Source organism: Strigops habroptila, chromosome 9, assembly GCF_004027225.2.
Source record: "Strigops habroptila isolate Jane chromosome 9, bStrHab1.2.pri, whole genome shotgun sequence".
Lineage (NCBI taxonomy): Eukaryota > Metazoa > Chordata > Aves > Psittaciformes > Psittacidae > Strigops > Strigops habroptila.
The window spans coordinates 13647478-13672411 of NC_044285.2; the positions used below are offsets into that span (position 1 = coordinate 13647478).

The following is a 24934-nucleotide window of genomic DNA, read 5'->3' on the forward strand; positions in this document are numbered from 1 at the left end:
TTATAACATTCCAGCAGAAAGTCTACACTTCACTGCTGTAACAGTTGAACTCAATTCCTTATGCTTAAGAACTGTGTTCAACTTTACCATATAAGTTGATTTAAGCCAATAAACAAGCAAGGTGAAAATAAAAAATGGGGTCATGGTAGTTTATTGGGAGACCTGGATAAAACCAGAAAACTCACTGAATCACAACTTGCAGCTTATTCAGGTAATTGATTTAGTCCTATGTGTTTCTCAATAGACTGTTCCTTATTTCCTAGAGTTTTAACCTACACTGATTTAAAATGGTAAGAACCACCCTATGCAAATATTTACGAAAAGAAATGGATGAGACCTCTAATGACTCAAACTCGGTTCTATGCGTACATATACAATTTTCTAAAATGAGTATTTGATGGAGCAATGATAGGCTGTAAACTGATGAACAGATCATATGACTGATATAGCTGAGATGGAATGGAACTCGCATGAGAGAAATTAAATCTGCTCCATTTAGCAGATCTCTGTGTTTGTAACAGTACAACTTCTAATTTACTATGGCATTGTCAGAAACTGGGTTTGAATAAATTGAGTACTGAATTTGCAGCTCTTTATAATATTTTCAGTTATCTTTGATGCAAAGCATAGGTTAGACATTGGATAAAAAATATGTATTGCTGACTATGAAATCAAGATTCTTCTACGGAGAAGAATTAAACATTTTTTTTAAATTAATGGAAATTTTCCAGATTCCAATGATAACTTCATTATTTCTTGATGTTTTGTAGACTGGGCCAGTAAAAAAGCCTTCTAGCTTGTTTATATTATACATTGGTGATTTGAAGTCTTTTAAATGACAAGAATGTCCAAGTCGTCTAAGAGAAGTTTAGATAAGAGGGCACTTTAAAAGCTGTGGTTGTGTGAGCAAAGGAGCTAGGCAGTCAAACTTCAAATCTTGTTCAGTAAATAGTTACAAACGTGCAGTGTAACAGCTGAATGGTTTGCAGTGTAACAGCTGAATGGTTAACAAGTGTTTCTACATCTAGAAACATGCCTTTGATACTGAAAAGTGTCCCAGGATGATTCCTACCTCTATTAATAATATGTGAAAACAAGGCAGCCTTAGCTCTAGCGAGAGCTTTGTAATATTCTGAGAAATACTGTTTGCATGCCTTGAAAATTGCATTCAGTCTCAGCGAGCATTCTTTTGCTTCCAAACATTGCTTGCTCTTAATTCACTCAATACTCTGACTTCAGGTGTAAGCCTGGAAGAAAAAGAAGTCACAAGAGCTATGCTGATATGTCAAAAATGTGGTTCATGTTCCACAGGTATTTCACTTTTTATAAAATAACAGACAGCAACTCTGGGAAGGATGAAGAATATTGCTTATGCTTGTTCTGCTTCCTCTTGGCTGCATCCCAATTTTGTTATAACTGGCAAAGAAATGAGTCTGTTTACATCCTCTGTTCCAGGATTCCAGAAGCCATCCGGGCTTTTACCAGCTTTGCTTGGGTTCTTATCAACATAGTGCATTTTGCTGCTGCAGTATGAATCAGTAGTTAGTGTTTATTATTGACCATGAATATGATAGTAGGGTCAGTGAAGATAAACTGCGTAATGAAAAGACCAGATCTTGAGGTGGTTGAGCAGGCCATAATGTTTTATATGGTGCCATGCTGTTTGGGTATAGGGAGGGCAGTTCTTTCCATTTCCTATTAAGACACTACAGAGCAAATTTTAATCTTTCATATACTGTGGATCTGAATAAACTGCTTATTCTGCCAAAGAATTTTTAGCTGGTTTGGGAATGGCCATTTTAAGAACTAATTCTTGGATTTTTCTGAGCTATTTGTCTGGTTTTTATTCTACAGCTGTGAGACTGGGAGGTGAATGATATGCTCTACAAAAAAGTACATTTGTATGTTTAAAATGCATTGACTACATTTCTATGGAATGCAAGCTTTTATTTTATGGAATAGAAGCTTCCACATACCTAATGAAATCTTTTCTTCTTCCATATTTTAGATGAAATTGCTTTCTTGTTGTAATGCCACCTGTTTTTGTGCTGAGACTCATAAATCATATTTGTTCTCCCTCTTGCTCTCATTTTGTGTGGGTTTGTGGTTTGCTTTTGGTTTTTTTCTGTGACCATAACAATGTAAAACTTAGTAAGATTGATGAGAATGTTCCATCAGTTGTCATTATGATTTTCTGTTACTACTTAAAGAAGAGAAACCAAGAAGATATGCCCACTTTAAGTCCTGACTTACCATCACATGTGTTAAAATCTCCTATAAAAGAAAGCATCTATTTTGCAAACCATGGTCATGTGCATAATTCTATTTCAAGATAGAATAGTACTTCATGAATACAATACTGATTTTTATCAGAATCCTACCTTGCTCCAAAAGATGAACCAAGAGACACTTCTAAAATTCTATTTTACTAGCTTGCAGCAACTCATTCCCCTGCTGTGTATCATATGGATCTAAGTTGAAATTTCATTACTCTGAAAAAAAGCAGACAGCATTAATACCAAATATCTCAATTAAAAGTCAGAGAATTGAACTGGGCAAAGAAGCCTGTAAATATGTATAGCTTATTCATTTATGGTAAAAATATTTGCCTAGACCTGCTTTCAGCTTCATTTTTTTATGAAAAATTCTATTCAGACAATTACGGGGAAAGTATAAATAAATACTTAAGTCGCCTGTGTTTCAATTGTAGCCCAGTTAAACCAACATTGGTATTATTGAATGATAAGTTTGCTTGGCAGCCATTGTAATGTCATTCCCTCCTTTTTAGACACTTCAAGAAGCCATGTGCGACAGAGTGAGATTTTGCAAGACGTACAAAACCCCTCCAGGATTTGGTTTCAAACAAGCAGATTTTTAATTATTTTTTTTTCTGTCAAATGATGCCAGAGCATCAGAGCACTTTATAGTCTCTGTTGATGAAATACTTGCTGATGATCCTGTTGGAGATACAAACACTTGTCTGGATCAACAATTGTGTTTTATGGAAACAGTTTGATATAAATTACACTCCATGGTTACTGCCCTCTTAAAAAGCCTGATCTCATCTTACATATATAAGCTTTGCAAAGGAATGTTTACAAAGAAATCAGGAAATAGTACAAAAAGGAAAGAGAGTTGTCAGAGCAAAAAGGAACAAGACTTAACTCAAATTGGACAAACAAAGAATCCAAAATTTTCAAATACTTTTAAAAGCACTGTGAAAAAGATTGCCAAGTGTCCATCTGCTCGCAACTTGTCAACTGAAGAAGAGGAAAGTAATAGAGAATTTTCACTTTCTCCAACATTCAGTTACAGAGTTGCTATTGCTAATGGACTGCAAAAGCATATTTTTGTAAGAAACAGTAATAATGAAGATATAGTTCAAGATCTGTCTTCAAATGATAGTTCATATTCTGAGTCGCTAAGTGAAGGAAAAAGCAGCAAGAAAAACGAATACTTATCACACACAATGCCTGTGAGACGCAACAGAAAAAGCTTAAGCAGCCTGGCACCATCTGATGGAAGTTCAGATGGAGAACGCACTTTACACACACTGAAGCTGGGAGCTTTGCGAAAACTAAGGAAGTGGAAGAAGAGCCAAGAATGTGTCTCTTCTGACTCAGAACTAAGTACGTGGAAGAAAACATGGGGCTTAAGAAGTAAATCTCTAGACAGAACTGGCCGTCACCAGAAATCAAATACTTTTGAACCTGGCTTTAGTTCAACGGGTTGTATTAGCCAAACCCATGATGTTATGGAAATGATCTTTAAAGAGCTTCAGGGAATAAGTCAAATTGAAACAGAACTCTCTGAATTAAGAGGGCATGTTAATGCTTTGAAACAATCAATTGATGAAATTTCAAGTAGTGTAGAAGTTGTACAAAATGAAATTGAACAATTGCGAACTGGATTTGTACAGTCCAGAAGAGAAACTCGGGACATACATGACTACATTAAGCAGGTGGGCCATCCAGGAAACAAAGCAAGTCTTAGGTTTCTAAATGTGCCTGAAGAGAGGCTTGAAAAAACTGAAAGCATAGTTTACAAAATATTAATAGGTAAAATGGGGTTCTCAGAGGCACAAAGCACTATTAAAATTGAGTTTGCCCAAAGACTGGGACAACAAAGAGACTGTCCAAATGCAAAGCCAAGACCCATTCTTGTTTACTTTGAGTCATCACAACAGAGAGATTTGATTTTAAAAAAGTCATATAAACTTAAGGGAACTGGCATTGGAATTTCTACAGACATATTCTCCCATAACATAAAAGACAGGAGAGAAAGAGGACTACCTTCCTCTCAGACATATGAGAGTATGGATATGAAGCTTTTAAATGTGGAGACAAAACCTAAAATGCATGACTGGGAGTCACCTGACAGTGATAAAGACTTGGAATCAGATATAAATAAGAACAGTTATGCAAGGATATCCAAATCTGCATTTCAAATAAAAACAAGCACTACAAAGGGGAGTATTGAGTCCCCACATACTAAAGACCTTAAGAGAACTGCTGATAATAACACCTTTTCAAACACAAGAAATCATGACAATCGGTCATCAGAATTTGACAACATGGAAAAAGAATCAAAGACCTATTATTCAGACATGACTCCTCTATGGCATTTACAGAATGATTTTGCGACACCAAAACTTAGCCGTTCGGAGTCAGATTTCTCAAAATTGTGTCAATCTTGCTCTGAGGATTTTTCAGAAAATCAGTATTTTAGCAGAACAAATGGCAGTTCATTATTGTCTTCCTCTGATCGAGAACTTTGGCAGAGAAGGCAAGATGATTCTACAAACTGGTATGGCAGTTCTCAGGAACAGAGTTTTGTCCAAGATATGCGACAGTATCCGGAGCAAAATGATGTGGAGAACGTAGAAACTGTTGAAAGTGGACTAAGCAATGGAATATGTGCAACGGGAGACAGAAGCCACTATAGTGATTCTCAGATTTCTTTGCATGATGATCTTTCCCCATGGAAAGACTGGAATCAGTTGGAACAAGGGGCAGATTTGGGCCTAGACTCATCCACACAGGAAGTTTTTGTGTATGATATGAGCAGCCCTTCAGATCAACAGACAGATTTTGGAAAGTGCCAAAATTCTGATCTCCAGTATGATACTGAAAGCTATGATTTTACTCTTGATGGTACTTCTCCATCATGTCCAGGCCTTGATAGTGAATCACAAAGTCAGTGGACTGCTCAATATGATGATTATCAGGAAACAAATTCTGTCTCCTCTTACCAGAATCAAAACAGATTGCCTATAATATACCGAAGTCAGAGTGAACTACAAAGTGACGACTCAGAAGAAACAGCCCCTAAATCATGGCATAGCCGATTAAGCATAGATCTTTCAGATAAGACTTTCAGCTTTCCTAAATTTGGATCTACACTTCAACGAGCTAAGTCAGCTTTAGAAGTAGTCTGGAATAAAAGTACACAAAGTTTAAGTGGGTATGAAGACAGTGGATCATCTTTCATGGGAAGGTTTAGAACTTTGTCTCAGTCTACTGCAAATGAATCGAGTACAACACTTGACTCTGATGTTTATGCTGAGCCTTATTGCTACAAAGCGGAGTATGAGGAAGATTTAATTGAACCACCTGGGGAGAATGAAACAGACTATGTAGAAGTAATGGAACAAGTCCTTGCTAAGTTAGAAAATAGAACTAACAGTAGTGAAACTAGTGAGCAGGTCCAAGAATATGAACCAGAGCAGCCTTCGTATGGTACTTCATACGTAGTACTACCAGGGGAGCAATATGACGCACAGTTTGACAGTGTGGTCAGTGAAGAGATGTTGGAAGTCGAAACTGACATGGCTGCTGACATAGAAGTACGGGAAGATGAAAATCAGAATGTCCCAGAGATAGTTACTGAAACACCAAAGAAAAAAAGAATACGACCATCATTTAAAGAAGCGGCTTTAAAAGCATACAAGAAACAAATGAGTGATTTGGAAGAGAAGATCCTTGCTGGAGGTAATAGTGTTTTATTATTGTCTTTTAAGTAATTTTTCTTACTAGAGTTGGACATTAATTTCTGTGTGGTACCTCATCCTGCTTTCATTGAATTTGGTGACAAAAGTTCTGCTTATATCTGGGTTTGTTCATAGGGTGAACTAGTCCCACGGAAGTCAAGAGGCTAAAATTTTACAAGTTTGTTTTGAAGGAATTTTCTGAATATATTTAGTAAGCAATTGTATTGCTTTGAATTTCAGTATCTTGAAAATTAAATTTCATAAGATTTCTATCCTACAAAAACAACTACACAGTACACTGTTCTAGTTTTTCTTAAAGTTTTATCATTGTATTCACAGGAGTAATCCAGACTGTTCAGATAGTACAGTGCTTTCTTTAACAGTTTTCAAGGCATAGTTTATTCTATATTCATCCTGATGAGCAGTGTTCTGCATCCTTTATGTAACCTGTAACTTGTTATGTACATGTGAGAATGCAAGTCTAAACTGATTTTAATTCTGTTCTTATTTGTGCTCCCAGTAAGCCCTCAAACAAGTAGTCAGTCCACAGAAAAGGGAGAAGAAGGGTGTGGAAGAAAGAGAGGTATAAATGGTAGTATCAGTGTATGAAGAGGTAGTAGAAAAGAGCTTACATCACAGGTGTTGACATAGATTTATTCATTATATTTATCTTCTGTGTTAACAGACTTCAAAGCAGACAGTCATATACATAAATTTTAATACCTCTAGTAATATACAAACATGGTGGCTTTCAATATTAATATTCACTATATTGCTAATTACAGTGCATATGCTATAATATTGCATGTGCATTTAATTGGGAGCATGTAATTACTGTAGCTAGCCAGGTGGTAATTGTCACCTTGACTGAATCTTTGCTTTCTTTATCTGCCTTGAAAAAGTAATCATCTGATACATTCATTTTAAGGATGAAAAATCGTGCCTTTAGCCAAAGATTGTATTTAGTCTTAACGAGCATCCAAAACTTGAGCTACTATAAAATTTGTTTTGTACATGGACTGCTTTTACAATAAACATATAGTCAAGTTGAAAGTATGTTACACAAGCAAATAAATATTGCTAATATGAAAGTTTATTTGAAATTCTGTTTCTACATTCAAATAATTACACTATATTGTAGGTTTGCTTTTTGCAGACATTTTTCTGTAGTACTGTGTTAGACACTAGATGGTGCATATAGGAAGAAACAGCTAGCAATAGTTTTTTCATGACTTTTTCATGATTTTGAGGCATGGGAGAAGGGGGCCAGTGTCATTTTACCTAGTCATTGTTGTACAATAGGAATATAAAGGTATGAGGATGTAGTTAAAGAATGCGCACAGGGAACACCCAAAATAGTGAAATTCAAATTGGTTCCACCATTTAAAGTCTGTGCATTTGTATACATTATTAGATAACAGGCTGTTATCTCCATTAGATAATAGGTTGTTAGAAAATGAGAAGTAACTTCAATGTTACATTTCATGCGATCAGTTCTATGAATTAAATGTATTTGCTCTTTTAACCCAGCGAGTGAAAGACCTCTTTCAGTCTCTTAGTCTACTGACATTTTTTTCTTCTAAATTACTGAAGCATTTCTTAAACTACATTTACAGAGAAGCCAACTGACACCAAGGCTAGTTTATGAAAATGTGTTACAAAGCATACAAAATGTACAGTTTGCAGCCTCTCAATTTTCACGATCTGCCCCCTTTTCTTTGCCTGTGGATTCATGTACAGACAATATTTTTATAATTTAAGCAAATAGTAGTTTGGGGTGTTGTATCTTTCTTTTAATATTTGCAGAAGCAGTAATAACTTTAAAGAAAAGTGACTAATAGCTGATCTAGGTTTTACTTGATTTTTATGAATGGGTTGGGGTTTTTTACTCTCTTACCCCATAAGTGATTCACAGTCAACTTCTGATTTATTGTTTGTGGATGGAAAAATCAAGTTGCAGAGCAACTTCCTTGAATTAATCTTTGTTATATAACCAAAACATAACCTATTGTTTAATTAATTGTTTCATCTCTCCATGTAGGCAGGAGCCAGTAGACAGCAATCTGGCCAGATAGTCACAGTAGCGTTGTTTCTCCAATTTAGTACAAAAAAAAAAAAAAAGAAAAAAGGTTTAGAGTGCTATTATTTTCATTCTAGTAACACAGGAGGTAGGGTCATTGAAACTTCGGTTCATAAATAATTTATTAGTGCACGAGAGCCCCAACAGATAGTCCTATTCTCTGTATCTAGCTGAAGAGAAAAAAAAATACACTATGGGCTGATTTCTTTTGTATTTTTTTATTACAACATGGTTTCAGATACACAGTGGAATGAAAGTAATAGGGTATATGGATGAAAGGAGATGTGAGCGGTACATGAGTAATCTTCAGATTTAAAGATCTGTAAGGACATAGAGGCATTGTGATGATGCATGGAAGGCTTGTTGGCTTTCTAGAAAAATATCAGCGAAATGCTAGCCAGTAGTTTATTTCTTTTTACACTGTAATCAAGATCAACTCTTGCCCTTTTATTTATTGTTCCAGTCCTCACTTGTTATTTTCTAGCTTTCTATTTCCCTAGTGGCTTCTTTCATTCCATCTCCATCTTGCTATCTTTTATAGGTGCCTTAGAATAAGCATAATTGTCTCTCCTGGTGAAGCTACCACTCTGGATAAGCTTCTAGAATTGCATGCATTCTTCTGGGTTGCTATTACTAATAATAGCCTCTTTCTATGTATATGGTAGTTGATGAGCAATAGCTTCTTGATCTAGTTGATGAAGATCTTGCTGATTGTTTGGTGACTGGTCAGATTTTAACAAGCCTTTGGTCTGAATTTTCCGCTATAGAAAAACAGTGCATTGCATATGATGCCAAGATGTGTGAACTCATCCTACTCTGTACATATATAGAGTAGCAAGTCAGATTACACAGGCCGGGGATGGGAGTTGCCTTTTTAACAGTAGATGAGAGTGGGGGTTCTATTGTTTTATTGGAAGGAGTTATATTATGTTTAGTGGTGCTTGACTGAAGAACCGAACTTAGAGAACAGTATAAATACAACTTTGTTTTGTATATGCCTGAAGGAGAAAATGTGATGCTAACATTTGAAACTAGAGGGACCGGTAATGTACTCGCCTTGCAGTGTGGTCATTTGGTTCCACATTAAGAAAAGCTGTCAGCAAAATAAGTATTTTACTAATGCATATTTCAAACTGTCTATTCAAACTGTCTTTTGAAACAAGTATATATTTTGTTATTTTGACAGCTTTTCTAGCCTTTTTGTAATAACTATTTTCTTGAACTGTCCAAGTCTGCTGTATTTTCCCAAGGACTATAGGCTTTAGAAGTTAATTTAACCTTGTCTTGTGGTACTCGGGCTTTTGTTTCCCTTATAGCTTACCTCCATCATGTTTGGTTTTGATACACTTGTAAAGGTGTACAGTTACTAGTAACTAATAACTAAAATTAATAGTATTGTGCCAGTATTGTTATGTGACTATATATCTTGGATTTGGACTTGAAAAGATCAGTACTGTGGCCCAGATGAAAATCAATTGATCTGGTATTGTTTAGTAAATGAATCGGTCATTTTATAGCTATTCAGGTGGAAACAGGATAAATAAAACCATTACCTGGGTTACAGAAACTGCATGTTGGTTGGTGTTGACTGTAATGGGGAAATAAGAAGCCTGTTAGAAGACAAATTGCTTTTAAATATTAAAGCTTTCTCCTACAGTCAGTCTGCATTAGCTATGTTGGGAAGTTGGCTTTAAGAATGGACTACTCTTGGTAGAAAGAGAAATGAAAAGTAGAGGTATATCCCATTTTATTTCTTAATTGCTTGGAGTGGCCACTTCTGGACTCCTCAGTACAAGGCAGACAAGGAGCTACTGGAAAGTGTCCAGCGGAAGGCTGCAAGGATGGTCAGGGGTTTGGAGCATCTTTCTTATGAGGAGAGATTGTGGGAGCTGAGCCTGTTTAGTCTGGAGAAGACTGAGAGGGATCTCATTAATGAATATAAATATCTCAAAGGTGAGTGCCAGGAGGATGGTGCCAGACTCTTTTCAGTGGTGCACAGCAACGACGAGGAGCAATGGTCATAAACTAAAACACAAGAAGTTTCACCTCAACATAGGGAAGAATTTCTTTATGTTGAGGGTGACAGCCCTGCCACAGGCTGCCCAGGGAGGTTGTGGAGTCTCCCATTCTGGAGACAATCAAAACCCGCTTGGACACGTTCCTGTGTAACCTGCTGTAGGTGGCCCTGCATTGGCGGGTGGGGTGGACCGCATGATCTCCAGAGGATCCTTCCAACCCTAATGATTCTGTGAACTATGTTGACTGATTAAAATACCGTGAATCGTGTTTGAGTTTGCAGGATTTTTCCTTAAAAGTAAAGTTCCTTCTCAGGCTGTTGGTGCAGATTTGGTAAGGGAAGGATGTCTAGTCAGATTGCAGGATTCTAGTTTAATATATAAAATACTACAGGAATTAATAAAAGTAGAATGTGTATTTTTTCATGCATTATATCAAACAGAGCTGCTAATTGCTTCACTGACCAGTAGTAACGGCTAATTCCAGTCTTGCTCATACAAGAGCATGTTCATATACGTGAATTCAAAAACATTTTCATATAGAGCAACCTCTGTATAAAAGAGGATTCTTTCCCCTTTTTAATCAGTCTGCTTTTGTCATAACAAAAGTAACAGTTTGTCGTCTTGGGGGAATTCTTTGAAATCTGTAAGACTCCTGTGTTGCCATTACCACGTTATTCCTACAAGTATTGTGTTGTTTAAAAATTAAGTACAAACTTAAGTTTAAATTTAAGTTATATTTATCCTTTAATGAATAATGGCATAGTAGCACTACTGAAAGCTTAGGTGTAATTAAATCTAAACAAGCTGTTTTGAACTAATGCAGCTTTAAGTTGATACGGCTTTGAATACTTTTAGTTAAAAAGTTAACAGCAATACCAAGCCCCAGAATTTTCTGTTGTGTTTCAAAATATTGAAACCACAGTATTCAGTTGTACAAGGTTTTGTTTGCATCCTGCCATAACCCTAATTGTTTGTTTCTTGTTGGAGATTGTTTTTGTTTTGTTTTGTTGTTTGGTTTTTTGGGTTTTTTTGTAACCTGGAGTGACAAAAGACTTCATTAATATAACGGCTGGTTGTGCATGTTGTGTGGCTCATACAGTTGATCTGCAATGTTTTTTGTTTGTTTGTTTGTTTTTAATACATATTCACCCAATGTATGAGGTATAAAGAGCTTAATTTGGGGACATAATACTTTTCAACAAACGTTGACTCATCTGTTGCTCTTCATATGTAAATAATGTAAACAGGTAGATTACAGACATGTTATGTCTCTGTAAATTCCCTTCCATATTCACATCAGAAGATGGTGACAATGGAACGGATGCATTGTGTAACCAGGCTGGGGAAGAAACAGATACCCTTGCTATACACTTGGATAGATGTTTGGTACTGAGGAAACAAATCTATTGCAAGTTAATGTATCTGTTTTGGTGCTGTATTGGAGGTGTCAATGAACTACAAAATTTAATAACCCGGTTTTTCCAACTGTCTCTTTTGTTGGTGGTTTTTTTTTTTAGGGTTGTGGATTTTTTTTTTTTTTCTTTCTTTCTTAACTTCATGTTTGTGCCTGCCTTTTGGTCAGGTAAACAAAATGACGGATATCTTCAACTTTGTGAGTTAAGAGTCTGAAGTGGGGGGAAACTAAATACATTTTCAGATGATGTGAGTAGGAATTGATAAAAACAGCAATTGATAAATACAGTATATTCCTCAATGTGCTTAATTAAAATTCTAGAATATAATTTTTCAGATATATATGTGTGTATGTGTGCACTCTGGAAATCTTCCAGTAATATTACAGGAAGTAAAATAGTTCTAAAAACTTATTAACAACTCCATGAATTTAATCGAGATGTTGCAGATGAATCAATATATGATTTGACTGAGTCTCCCTTGCATATGCTTATGTTTCATGTACTCACGAGTCTATGCATTTTTATTTTCTTGCCACTAGTTCCACCCTAGAGTCCAGTGTAACACTTTATACCCTTCCCTTCTTGCTTCTCTTCTGTCCTTCGGGGAAAATGAATTTCAGAGATCTAAGACAGTAAATGGCAGTCTATTCATCTTGAGATAAATAGAATTGTAGAAAAGTTGCTTTAGAAAAATTATGTGAAGAAATCTAATCAGTTAATGATAAAGATGATACACCCATCTTTTTTGTGTGAAGAAAGAGGAAGCACTGACATTCACCACCTACTCTAAAGTTAGGACTTCATGAAGGAATGGTCTGTATCGCTTGCTGCTACTACATGTTCAGACTGTCAAAAGAGGGATTAGAGTAAGGAAAATTATAGCGAGGGTAGTGATCATCATCTTAGAGATTTTTAACCGTTCAAATAAAAGCAGACCCCAATTAACAAGAAACTATGGGTTTTTTTCTAAGACGTGTTAAAAACAATAATCCAAGATTTAGAAATCTCAAGTGGAAGAATTATTTAAAAGTCTGGTTAGTATGTCTTTTACAATACAGAATAGTGTTCTTATGGCTGATTGAATTTTAATTCTGTAGTTACAAGCTTTATGTTTATCAAAAAATCTTAGATTGTAGTACTGCAGTAGAGTAAACAAATAAATTGAAGATCAGCAATTTAATTTAGCATAGTAATACTTGCTGAGTCAGTGTGCATTACATCAGGAAAACGTGTCACAAATACACCTTGTGTAACACTCTGAGAATCCAAAAAAAATTCTGTCGTTATCAGATGCTCTTTTGCTAGAATAGCTACACCTGTTCTTTAATCATAATAAAACCCCAATCCAAAATCAAACCAAAAAGCCCCAACAAAACACACGTAACTACCAAACCTCCCATCCTCTCCCCTCCTCTCCCTCCCCCAACAAAAACAATCCCAGGACACAAAACCCCTCCATGTCCTTAATAAGGTTTAGCAGAAATAATCCAGATTTTAACTGTTTATTAAAAACAAACGAAAAAACCCAAACCACCTCAAAACGCTTCTGTTTCAAGAATTACTTCCTTCTTAGAAAAAGTAATTCATTAAAACTGCTGGTTTCCTTCATAAAAGAAGAAAGTCTCCATTACTCCTTACCAGAACAGGAAACTGTGTAACACTATTTTCACTGACTTAAAAAATGATTGATTGATAGGTTGATTGATAGTAGATTGATTAATATTCATGCAATTTGCCTGCTCTTTTTGTGCTTAAATGGATTTAAAATAAATTTGCTAGAGCTAAGAGGAAACCTGAGTGTGAATGTCAGTTCCAAGGGCTTATTTCTACTGATTCTGCTGTGGAAATGAATGCAAATCAATATTTTATCACCAAGACTAAGATATATTTTCTGTTTTTATTTCTAAAACATTTAAGCCTTGTCTTTAGATTATTATGTTTTAGAAGCAGAGATAACACTGCATCATTTTATAAGGCAGCTTCAGGATAAAAGAAATTTTGTTACAGCAACTGGCTGAAAAATATCTAGATGTGCACGTAAAAAATGTAATGACTTGGAAAACATGAGTTTATAAAAGTGCGTAAATCTTCTTCTGATCTACTGGGGAAGTAGAATATTATAATAAAGTGTGAAACTGAAAATATCCTCTGTTTTGTTGCCAAAGCAAAATTCTGACTACTTTCATGGGACAGGTGCCAGACCTTTTTTTCATGCACATTTTCCAGGTGATCGGTGGAACCCCTACACAGTTCTGTCTTTCTGGGACTCTAAATAGGAGAAAATATCTGAAACCTGTCCAGTTCCTGCTGAAGCAAAATTATTGTTCAGACTGATGGAACTTTATCAACCATGAGATTTGCTTCCTTGATCAGAAGAGAGTATTCTTAAGATATTTTGCATGATCAGAAGTTTTAGTAAACCTGAAAATAAAGACAGGATTGATTAATATGTAAGTAATTCTAACAAAAACCATAGACACATACTTACAGACACCTGCACCATTTTTGGATGAGTTTTCTTTTGTACTTGCCTCACATAAAACTATTATTCACTCCACTGAAAATTTTACTCATTTTCTATTAAAACATATGTAAAGAGGGGTTTTTCCAGGCAGCCCATGTGTTGATAATAGAGTTGTTTAAAAATCTCGTGATACTGTGATAAAGAATATGGTGTATTAAAAGCTTCAAATTAACTAGGTAAAAAAAGAAGGAAACCCTGTTGACACAGAAAAGACAGTAATCTGTTTTCACTAAACTAGTAGTAGTAAAGAGCAAGCTGCTGACTAATACTCTTCTGATATAGCTTCTCTGGTGTTGACTACTGTAACTAGTTGGACTTGTTTATGTTACACTGGAATCTCAGACATGGGATGTAGCAAAACATCTTTTTGACACTGATTCTTCTCTTTGAGAACTGAGGTTTCTTGATCAGAGGCCAAACAGCAGCAAGTAATTTGTCAATGCTACCACAGATTCATAAACTATGTATAGCTCTAGGTATCATTAGTGTAATTGCAGCCTCATTAAAGAAATTCTTGTCCATCAGCTGCATATATACCAAGACGGAATATGGAGAGAGAGACATGATGAACTCCTTATCAAGTCTAAAATAACCCAGGAGAGAAGAATATGTGTAAAATGGATGAGTAAGAACTATAGCATTTTTTTTAATCTTAACCTGTAGGTCTTCCTCTTCCATTTAGCACAAACAGGATAGAATTGATGCTTATCTGCACCTATAAGGCCTGAGGACTGTACCGCAGGCATGAAGTAGTGGAATTTTGTTTGGCAACTGTAAAAGTCATGTTGGTGGAAATTTTCTTTTATGAAAAAATAAAAGCAGAGGAAAAGGAGATGTGCTTTTTTCTATGAACTATGAAGAAGGATTGTGGAATTCAGAAGGATATATGAATGTCCTGTTAGGCAGAAAAAGTCCAACAGAACCAAAAGTCACACTTTGAATTCCAGTGCATCAGTCTAGCTCTTAACATCTGTGCATCTCTTTGGCATTTATGCAAATTATTCCAACTTATTACTTTCAAGCAGAGCTGAAACAAACAGTTTGTAGTTTGATTTTATTTCTGCCTATAGCATAAAAGCTAAGAGTGGGGAAAATAACTATTTTTTATGTGTGTTTTTTAAGATCAGTCTCTACTTTGAGAATTATTTTGAAACTTTTTGAGTTGTTTCAGTTCAAACGAAAGGTAGTGATATTACAGAACAAAATATGTTGAGCTTTAAAGTATTTGCTGCGCAAATGCTACTTGTGTGTTTCGTAATTGTGAGTAAGCATACTTCCTGCCTTCTTTTGACATCTAATATGTAACTGACATTATAAGCCATGGAGGAAAAGAAATATTACTCTGTTACACTCCTTAATGAATTTGAAGTACTGTCACTTCCCTCCTTAGTTTTATCTCTTAATAAGACAAAACAAACTAAATCCTTTTTGTCTGTCCTCACAGATTGTTTTATGAATCTCTGCTTGTTCTGGCTTTTGTCATCCTTTTTCTATTCAATTTGTTTACTTTCAGTGTGATTTCAAAAACTGGAAAGACGACTTCACGTATCTTCTGGAATGACAGTGGTCTTTTTTGCACTAATATTACATCAACAATGCTTTTAATTTAGATATGCTATATACCTTATTTTGCTATGTAATAAATTTTTGCCCTTTTTCATTTTTTCTTCCAAATGTAGAACTATTTTTTACAGTACTGCTAAGGCAATGAAGTGAATTCAGTAATAAGCGAAGAACTTTGAATTCTAACACCATCCTTTCATATACTTGCAACCCGTTCCAGACTGGTGTCTTCTGCAGACTGCGTGAAATTCTGTTCATCCAACTTGCTGAGAACATTGCTGAAATCGACCTGTATCTTACTGTTTGATACCCTACATGATAATTCTGCCAAAAGAATTACTCCCAAATATCACAATCTAAGTGTATACTATTTTCTACCAATTTCAACTTTAATGTATTTATCTTGCTTGCATAGGGAATTTAATGAAAATCAATTTTTGGAAGAAACACAAGCTTGCAAGTAAGACTGTGATACAGACCATAAGACCAAGTCAAATACTTTGTGGTGATGTGATATGGAAAGACTTGCAATTATCTGTTTGTTTTCGTAGGCTATAATTCATTACTTTGTTCCATTTACTGTTATCATTTGTATCAAAAGAGAAAATATGCCTCTTTATCCTTTATGGATAAGGTATGATTTACCACTCTGATGTGTTCTGAGGTCAGAATAGAGTGCTTAAAATGCACTCTGCATTTTACTCCCTACCATCATTCTGACAAACTGAAGACTGTCAAGGAAGCCTGGAAAACTGAAGGTTTTTGTCTGAAAGACAAAATCCGTTTAATATGGAGGACTAGTCTCAACAATTTTGTGTTTGTTTTTTTTTTTAATATAACTTTATAAACAACTGAATTAAACATATAACTGATGTGATTCTTTAGGCAGCTGGTAACAAAGTACCTGCAAACTATTTAAAAAATGCGTTCCATGTACATAATACTGAGATTTATTATACATCTTTAAAAAAAAAAAAACCCTGTATTTTTTTGAGACCACCAAAAATTAAGAAGATCTAGTATCATACCACATTCTGTAATAAAACAGTTCTCTTGATAGTCAATAATTTATTCTTTTAGAGGTATTTAGTAGCTGTTGAAAGATAATAGGAAACAAGAACCATTGGAAGCCTAACAGGACTCAATTTCTAAACACCAGAGGTGTTTTTAAAGCATGTTCTCTTGTTCTAGATTTGCAGATTAGTTTATTAATAAATACAGAAATGCAGTTTTATCTTCACCAAGATGACCTCCTGTTTTGGTTCTCAGTGCATCCACTGGTAATTTTTCTACATCACTGCTAGTAAAGTGCTAGCAGCAATTCTTCTATTTCTCCTGTCAACCAAGCTTTATTCAAGTTTGACCTCCTCTTTGTCAGGCAAGCATCGCTCATCTCTTATGATGTGCTAGCTTTAACATTTTCTTTCAAGCATTATACAATATATCTTCCTAGACTATGCTTCAGCAACACAACATCCTCTAAGCTTACATACTGTAATATTCTGTAGCGATAATGTTAGCTTCTGGATACAGCATTTATTATTTTAGCATGACTTAATTTCTGTTATTGTTTTGGACAGACAGTCTACTGCTTTAATGTGCTGCTCTTATTTGACCCTATTTTTAGCAATGCATACTAATTAGAAGTGTCCAGCTCAGGCTACAAACTACTTCTGAGTATGGCTACTTTATGTAGATTGTTTTCATGGATCAGCTATATTGTTATTTTAATTCCAGCAAGTATTATGTCTAAAGTGTTTGTTTCCAAGAATGACATAATTATCAGTCAGTTTGATGTTCTTGCGACCACTTTGCAGAATTAAAGATTAAAATGATACTTTGAGAGAATAATGAACTTAAAATCTTTTTCCAGTTTGGTGTTACACAATTATGCGCACATACAAGAATGGAAAATCAAGGCAGTATACATAGTTCCTAGGAAGTTTAGATTTTTAGGACCTGATGACAGTTCTTATGCTATGGCATGGGATGTGTGTGGTGATTTACATTTTTGAAATTATTAAAGTGTATTAGGATGATGCTTTGCTGCTCAGTGCAAAAGAGAAATAATGACACAAGGCTTAAAGGATGCTTGTGACTGGGGAACAGGGGATCTGCTGAATTTCTTTGATCTAAATATCTCTGCTGACTGATGAGACTATTGACCAGTTGTATTTCTGACAGTATCATAAGCTACAAAAGCAAAGGTCTGTCTTCACTTCTATATCTTCTTTGCTAGTTTATCTTTCATGCAAGAAGAATCTGCCTTACCAGCATTCTTTAGAGATTTTTTTCTTCTGAGAAGTTTGGGTATAGAAACTAGTTATCCTGTATGATGAATTCTTGTGTTGTATGGTAAGTTACAGGTGGCAACATTGCTATTAGAAATGGATAAATCAGACCATGAGTTAATTTGAAAACAGCTGATAACAGTGTAAAGTTCAATTTTTATAAGATCTATTAGTTTTCAGACTGAGTTTGAATAGTTATTATGCAGCATTAATAAATGCTTTTTGGAAATTTTACTTAGTCTTCTCAAAACCTTTAAACATATATGTGTACAGAAAGTAACTTAGGGACTTATTTGAGGGGGCTGAAAGAATGCCAAATAAGCCTCTCTCTCTCTCCATTCCCCTACAATACCCCTCATCTGGTGACTAATCTCTGGATATTTGTGAACGATGATCAACAGAAGCCTAGATTTAGTTGGTATATTGAATGTTATACAGCCTTTTAATACCGTGAACTTTTTATTAATTGAACCTTAAAGACTAATTTTAACTATTGAATACCTCTAATTTCATGCTTATGTAAAGGTTTATATTTGTTTATGGGAGGCTCAGGGAGTGGTAGTAAAGAGGAAGGATTAGACATACGTGGTAAAGAATGGTACAGAGCTGAAGAGAACTTTGTAGCTAAGCAGGTACATTTTAAAATACGGTTTGCTAAATATTCCTTAAGACTGTCTTCTCCTTCCTGAAGTTTTTGTGTTCTATCATCGACTCTTAACAATTCTGCATAGAAAATGAGCTTATTTGGAGAAATGTGATATGATAGCTGTCCATCATGTTTTCCTTGCTGTAATTAATGACATGATCTGTTTTCTGCTTCCTTAATTGTTCTAATGGTATAAATTGTTTCTGTCTTGTACCACTACAGTACCCTTAACTAAGTTAAGTTTTTTTCTTTTTACCAATTACCTAATTAAATATATATGAATTTGAAATTATCAGACTGCCTAAAAAATATTTAATTTTGCCTTGAGTATTTGACATTTGTCAATACAAATTTCACTAGTAAGTAGCTAGATGACCGCACTTCATTCCACTACACAGGTGCACTGAGCTCAAACAGTGACAATTATGGAGCACTCCATGGACTTTTCCCATAATCCTAGTAAAACACTCTCCAATTATCTAAAAAGGCACATGGTATAGAGGATAGATTTGTTTTCTAGAATGTAACTTGAAGGTTGTTACAGGTATTTCACAGTGTAATGAATTTTCACATAAAATAAGTATTTAAGAAGAAAAAAACCTAACTGAAATAAGTAGCATCCCATACGGCTAACTTAATGAACCAGCATTTACATTGTTCTTAGTACACTCATAACTTTTTTTATGTTTGTTGCTTGCCATAGTACATGTGAATGACAGAAATGAGTTGTATGAAGATAAACTCTTTTAAGTAAATCATTGCCATTCCGCAGTACAATCTGAGATGTCTAGCCTTATATCCCTGAATTGAAAATACATTCAGTGGTCTCTTACATAATCACAGTTCATTTCTTATCTACATCAAGGAATTTTGCTGTCTGTTCTGGTAGTCTAATGACTACTAAAGTGAATTGCTTGGTGACTGTACGCTTCCTGATTTGGTGCTCTCATATGCACAGAGAACACTTCTGCAGTTCAGATTATTTCACTCATGGTGAGTTCAAAAGAAGCAATAAACAAAGAAGTTTTCAAACAATTTTTTTCTCTGAAGATGCAGTCATTTGTGACAAAAGAGATGTTCTCAATACCTTGTTTTGGGAAATCTGCGTCAGTTGTCTGCTTTATGCAATTTCTATTAAGAAAAGAGGCCATTAGACTGGTGCATTGTTGGGGTTGGTTTTTTTTTTTTTTCCTAAGTAGCAACTGCAAAGAAAAACAAGTTAAACCAAAAACGTAATACCTTTTCTCCCTTCCTAATTTTTGATTGTCGCTCTCCTTCCTAAATTTAGGCAAAATTAGGTTCCGCTAAAGGAAGTATAGTGAAATTAGATGAAGCTGGCTGAAACCCAAGAGAGGTAAAGAAAATTTCATATGTCCATGTCTCATGCTCTGAAATACAAAATTCCATTTAATGTGGAGAACAAGTCTCAACAATTTTGTGGTTTTTTTAATGTAACTTTATAAACGACAGAATTAAACATATAATTGATGGGATTCTTTAGGCAGCTGGTAGCAAAGTACCTGCAGGCTATTTAAAAATTGCGTTCCACGTCTGTAATTCCGAGATTTATTATACATCTTTAAATGGCAGTATTACAAATATTGTTATGATTAGATATTGTAGAAAGAAGTTATTGCATGAACAGATTATGGTGAGGCTTCTTACCTTGCAGGAGATGTTCTGCCTAAAACTTCCCTCAGTCCTAGTATCTCTCTTCACCTTTTAGACTCTGCCTTTTTTACAGGTTTGAAAATATATTCAGTCTCATTCTTTCCTACTTAGAGTCCTATTGGTATATCCTCTCTTGCCTTTCCTCTCATTCACCTGTCCAGATGCTGCTCCAGTACTTTGGTTTTAATATTCCTCTTATTTCCTTTAACCCTCATAAAAGCATATCCCATTTTGTATCCACAGGCAGCCCAGTTTACAAGCATCTAGGTGCTCCTGGCTCTGCTCTTAACCTGCTTATGAAAATACTGTAATAATCTTATAGTGGGAAAGTAGGATGATATGGCCTTCCAAGTCTTCTTGATATGCTTCTGGGGAAAGAGTAGCCAGTCATGTCTGATGTTGTCAGACAAATACATTTCACAATTAAAAATAAAGACTAAACTCATTTTTATAAATCTACCCAGTCAAATGAGGGTATTTTGACAACTACAACACTGTAGCTTAGTTTAGTCAAGAATTAATTTTGGAGGCAAAATAAAAACTCTAGTATTTCTGAAGGGGAGAATTTTGAAGTAAGTAAATAGATTAAGATGTCTTACTCTGTTTTTACTAAATAATGGATTTTACTATTAGTAGTTTTAATATTATGTATAACTCAAAAAGTTTTTCTTGGAAAAATAAACTATAGTTCATTGTGAGGCATACTCTTTCTAAATGGTTTATTCACAGTATCTGTGAAAGAGAAGCTAAGATCTGTAGTCAAGGATAAGAAAATGGCAAATTTGGTGGTCTCATGAAGGAGGAGAGGCTGTTGCATAGGTGGATTTTCTGTGGATTCAAATTTGGTGTTGTGATGTTGCTAATACTTATTATCTCAATCCTTTTTAATTTTTTCATATACTACAAAATCAGATATAATCTGACTGGTAAAACTCATTTTGAACAACTTAGCTCCAGTTTGTATTCTGCTTGTTCTTGTGTAAGTGCTTTACTTTGATCACATAAGTAGACTCTGAAATCAGTGGCACAATAGAGCCTTTTAGTTCCCTGGATTGTCACTACAAAGATGTAGACACCTTCACTTTTGCCAATATATTTTTCATGTATGTGTTTGATATTTTCTGTAGATAAACAGGTTTAAAAAATGAAATGTGGCAGATGTGTAAGGTGTGTATGATCATTTTGTTATGTATTTAATGTGGCATATTTCCAAACATCTGAAAATTACCTGAACTAGGGAGGAAAAGTGGAAAGATCAGTAAGGTGACAATTAAAACAATGCAGTTTCATGTATGTGCTGTACTATAAAGCATCAAACTGACAAGACGATAAAATAAGGGTCGTGCTCCCTATCAGCATATATTTTGTGTCTAATAGTAAATTCACGTGAATACATCACATCTGTGCATTAAGCAATTTATAATTTTATGTATAAATATGTATTTTCTACTTTCACAATTGTAATTCTATTTGCATTTGGGGGGTAATTTCTGTTATTATATGAATTGCTGTGATAGCATAGAATAGTTACAGCTCAGGAGTTTGGATGTTTGCTTGGGTTTTCTAATATATATATCCTTAGTAGAAACACTTTCATTTTCCTTGAAAACAGAGCATTTTTTTTTTAACACTGCAACTATATTAAATATATTAATTAATATAAAAAAAAAAACCCAAAACAAACCCCCTAAAAATCATGTTGTGATGGGATATGATATATATTGTATGGTATCCACCCCTGCATAAGTGGCAGGGGTTATTATGTACTGAAAACATCTTTTTTTTGCTTGTTTAAAATATAGTGACTGGTCTTGCCACAGTGGTACAGCTAAGCACAGGTGTTACTTGGATTCTGCTCTGCACTAGCAGATTAAAACAGCGACAGCTTTTTATAGCATAAGATGTTTTCTCAGAGAGTCTTTTGTCTAACCTATATTCCCCTTCTTCCCAATTCTCTTCCAGATAGCGTTTCTGTGGATGAAAAGGTTTAAAATCATGTATTTACTATAGGGATCATGTATTTTGTTGATGTTTGTTTGTGACTTATTTGACCTGTTTGGTTCCTTCATTTTAGTTGTGATATCTGCATGTTTTTCCCAGCTTTTCACTCTTTCGTTTTCCTTTGAGTGTATTGCAAATGTGTTGCATTTATGAACAGGATAACTCTCACTCTTGTGCTTATCATAATTGCCAACACAGGGGTCTGCTACTGTCAAACATGATATCTGGGATATTTGGGAAGCAATATCTTATCTTCCCATGGGTTCTTCCAGTGTGTTTCACTAAATGCTGAATGCCATCAAAATGTGTTCCAAAGCAATAGTTACTCTAGCTTTGGCCTGGAGCTGACCCTGCTAAACATTTTCATATTAAGTGTTACATGTTTTATACAGTTAAATTCTGTCTAAGGCTTACTAAGAGCAACTGAGTAACTAATTTTTTTTGGTCTTTATTAAAGGCTCGGATAGTAAGTGGAAGTTCCTTGGATGCTTCCAAGCTTTATGCAGTCCAGGCATTTAGTGGGTAAGTACCAATATGACTGTGATTTTTGTTATTTATATTTGCAAATTAGTCTCATAGTGTTATAGTATTTTTTTCTAAGTTTTGTTCTTATAAGAATTTGAATTATTTTAAAAGGAATATAATGAGTTTCATTGTGTATGTCATCTTTTCTTTGAAGTCCTTAATTTTTAAGAAATTAATAACCACAATTCTGTTGCAGATGTCGACAGGATGACCAATTTTTTTACCTGTTTGCATACAAAACGAATGCCCTTTGAAGCTGTAGTTTGATTTTTCTCTGCATTTTAGTAAATATGTAGTAATATAATATCAGTCTAAGATTTGAAATCTAACAGGTCAAGCGAAAATGATCTTCTAGTTGCTGAGAGTGAGTGTGGCAGAAATGTATACATTTTGTTTGATTGTTTCCAGACAGAGTTATCTTACATCCAGTTCTAGAGGTTCCTTCCTTTGAGGAAAATCTCCTCTTCCTGTTTTGAATATCTTCTCATTATTCAGTTTGGAAAGGAGAAAAGGTAAAAGTCATTGGTAAAATCTATCAGTTATATTATTTAACTATTTAAAAGGGATATTACCCTCTTGCTGGTGCACTATATAAGCACTGTTTGCTGTAGTTATGCTTTGTCACAAAGACAAGGTAATGAGATCGAATTAATCAATATTCCATCTTCTCATCTGTGCATCTTAAAGGCTATTCAACAGATGCTAGACACTATGATGTTTTCCCATTTAGATTCCTATGTCTGGGGGGTTTTCCCCTTAAAACATACAAATGGCATTCATTTTCTTAATATAATTCACCTGCTGCTGTGTAAGGTAACATTTGTACTTACCGCTAAAGCTTAAACAAATTTAAGAACACTTCCTAGCTTTTCAGTGGCTTAGGTAGTTTCTGTATAGTTTGTCATACCTCAAAGTGTTATATTACTTCTTTTTCCAGCTCATAGAAACTTCAGAATTGCTGTAAAAGTGTGAGGCCATATATGGCATTGTGCAGGATTACTTGTTGAATGTAACTTTAGACCTTTTAAGTATTATAAGAGATAATTCATGTGGGTTTTTCATTAACATGCTCTTTGGCATTAGAATCAAATTGTAGTATACTTCTTTTGGCTTGCAAACAACACATTGCTTTCACTTTGATGCAGTTTTCTCATAAGGTCAAAAAAGGGCGAAAGTACTTCAGTACTTAAATGATACAAACTTCTGCCTTGCATATTGATCAGCACTATTTCTTACCATGCCAAAACAATTACTCCTCTTTGAATGGGATTTTCTAAGTACTGTATCTCTCTGTATTTTAAAAACAGAACAATATTGGTGCTGTGAATTTTCTTTCCTGACTTCCAAATGCAGAACATTAGTATTTCTGTTTGATTTATATTGTTTGCCAACATAAAATTATAACATCTGAAGCAACTTCTTCTCTTGATTTGATTACTGATTTGAATACTTCTTCAGCAATGTGTTGGCCACAAAAATATTTCCTTAAACACTCTATGCTCATGTTATTATTCTAATGGAATCATGGAAGGCTTTAATCAGATCCATTGCAACTGTGCAAGCAAATTATGACAATAACTTTTTGAGGTATAACAATTCATATTTTGTGGCTTCTTTGTTCAAAACATTAATGCATGTCAGAACCAGAGGCATCACAGAGGCAGCTTCTGATATTTGCCTCAAATTCTCTGTCATAGCTGCAAAGAAAGTATATTCTTTTTTTCTTTTTTGTCCTATGGAATGTCAGTTCATTTTTACTCGTAGGCTTTGATGGCCTCAGATTTCAGTAATTTATAGTTTGATGCACCACTAATAGTAATGTACCTCATCACTGAGAAGCAGAAATCTGATGTCTTAAAAGCTACACAGTAAGATATGGTCTACTAAAACTAGGAATTCTTGTACCCAGAAGCATTAGTGTGTAAGTTTGGCACAAAACTTTGAGTTTCGTGTATTTAAAAAAAAAGTTTTGTGTATATAAAAAAAAAAAAGCAGTGCTGTTCATACCTTTGAACAACTACATTTGGGGTATAACCTATACCTCACAATTTTCAGAACTAGTAAGAGAACAATGTTTAACATAAAAATCAGTTTGAATTCTTGAAATACAGTGTAGAAATCAACATTCTCAGATACTTTTATAGGTGCTGTTCAGTGCAGAATTATATATTGCATTAAATGCCGTATTCCTAGAATGAGAAGAAATGTTGT

General features: G+C 34.7%; 1 protein-coding gene across 4 annotated transcripts in view; it reads left to right on the forward strand.

Annotated features, from left to right (window-relative positions):
• The window catches only part of UNC13C (unc-13 homolog C), a 196599-nt gene that overhangs the window by 49523 nt on the left and 122142 nt on the right, over window positions 1-24934 (forward strand). For 2 of the 4 annotated variants that reach the window (XM_030497643.1, XM_030497644.1), the window contains exons 2-4: window positions 2789-5990; window positions 22160-22182; window positions 22656-22720. In XM_030497643.1, the coding sequence (XP_030353503.1) occupies window positions 3032-5990; window positions 22160-22182; window positions 22656-22720 (3047 nt within the window). In that variant the 5' untranslated portion in view covers window positions 2789-3031. Of the gene's footprint in view, window positions 1-2788; window positions 5991-22159; window positions 22183-22655; window positions 22721-24934 lie in introns of those variants that run through there. The other 2 variants (XM_030497646.1, XM_030497645.1) reach the window with 2 other exon arrangements.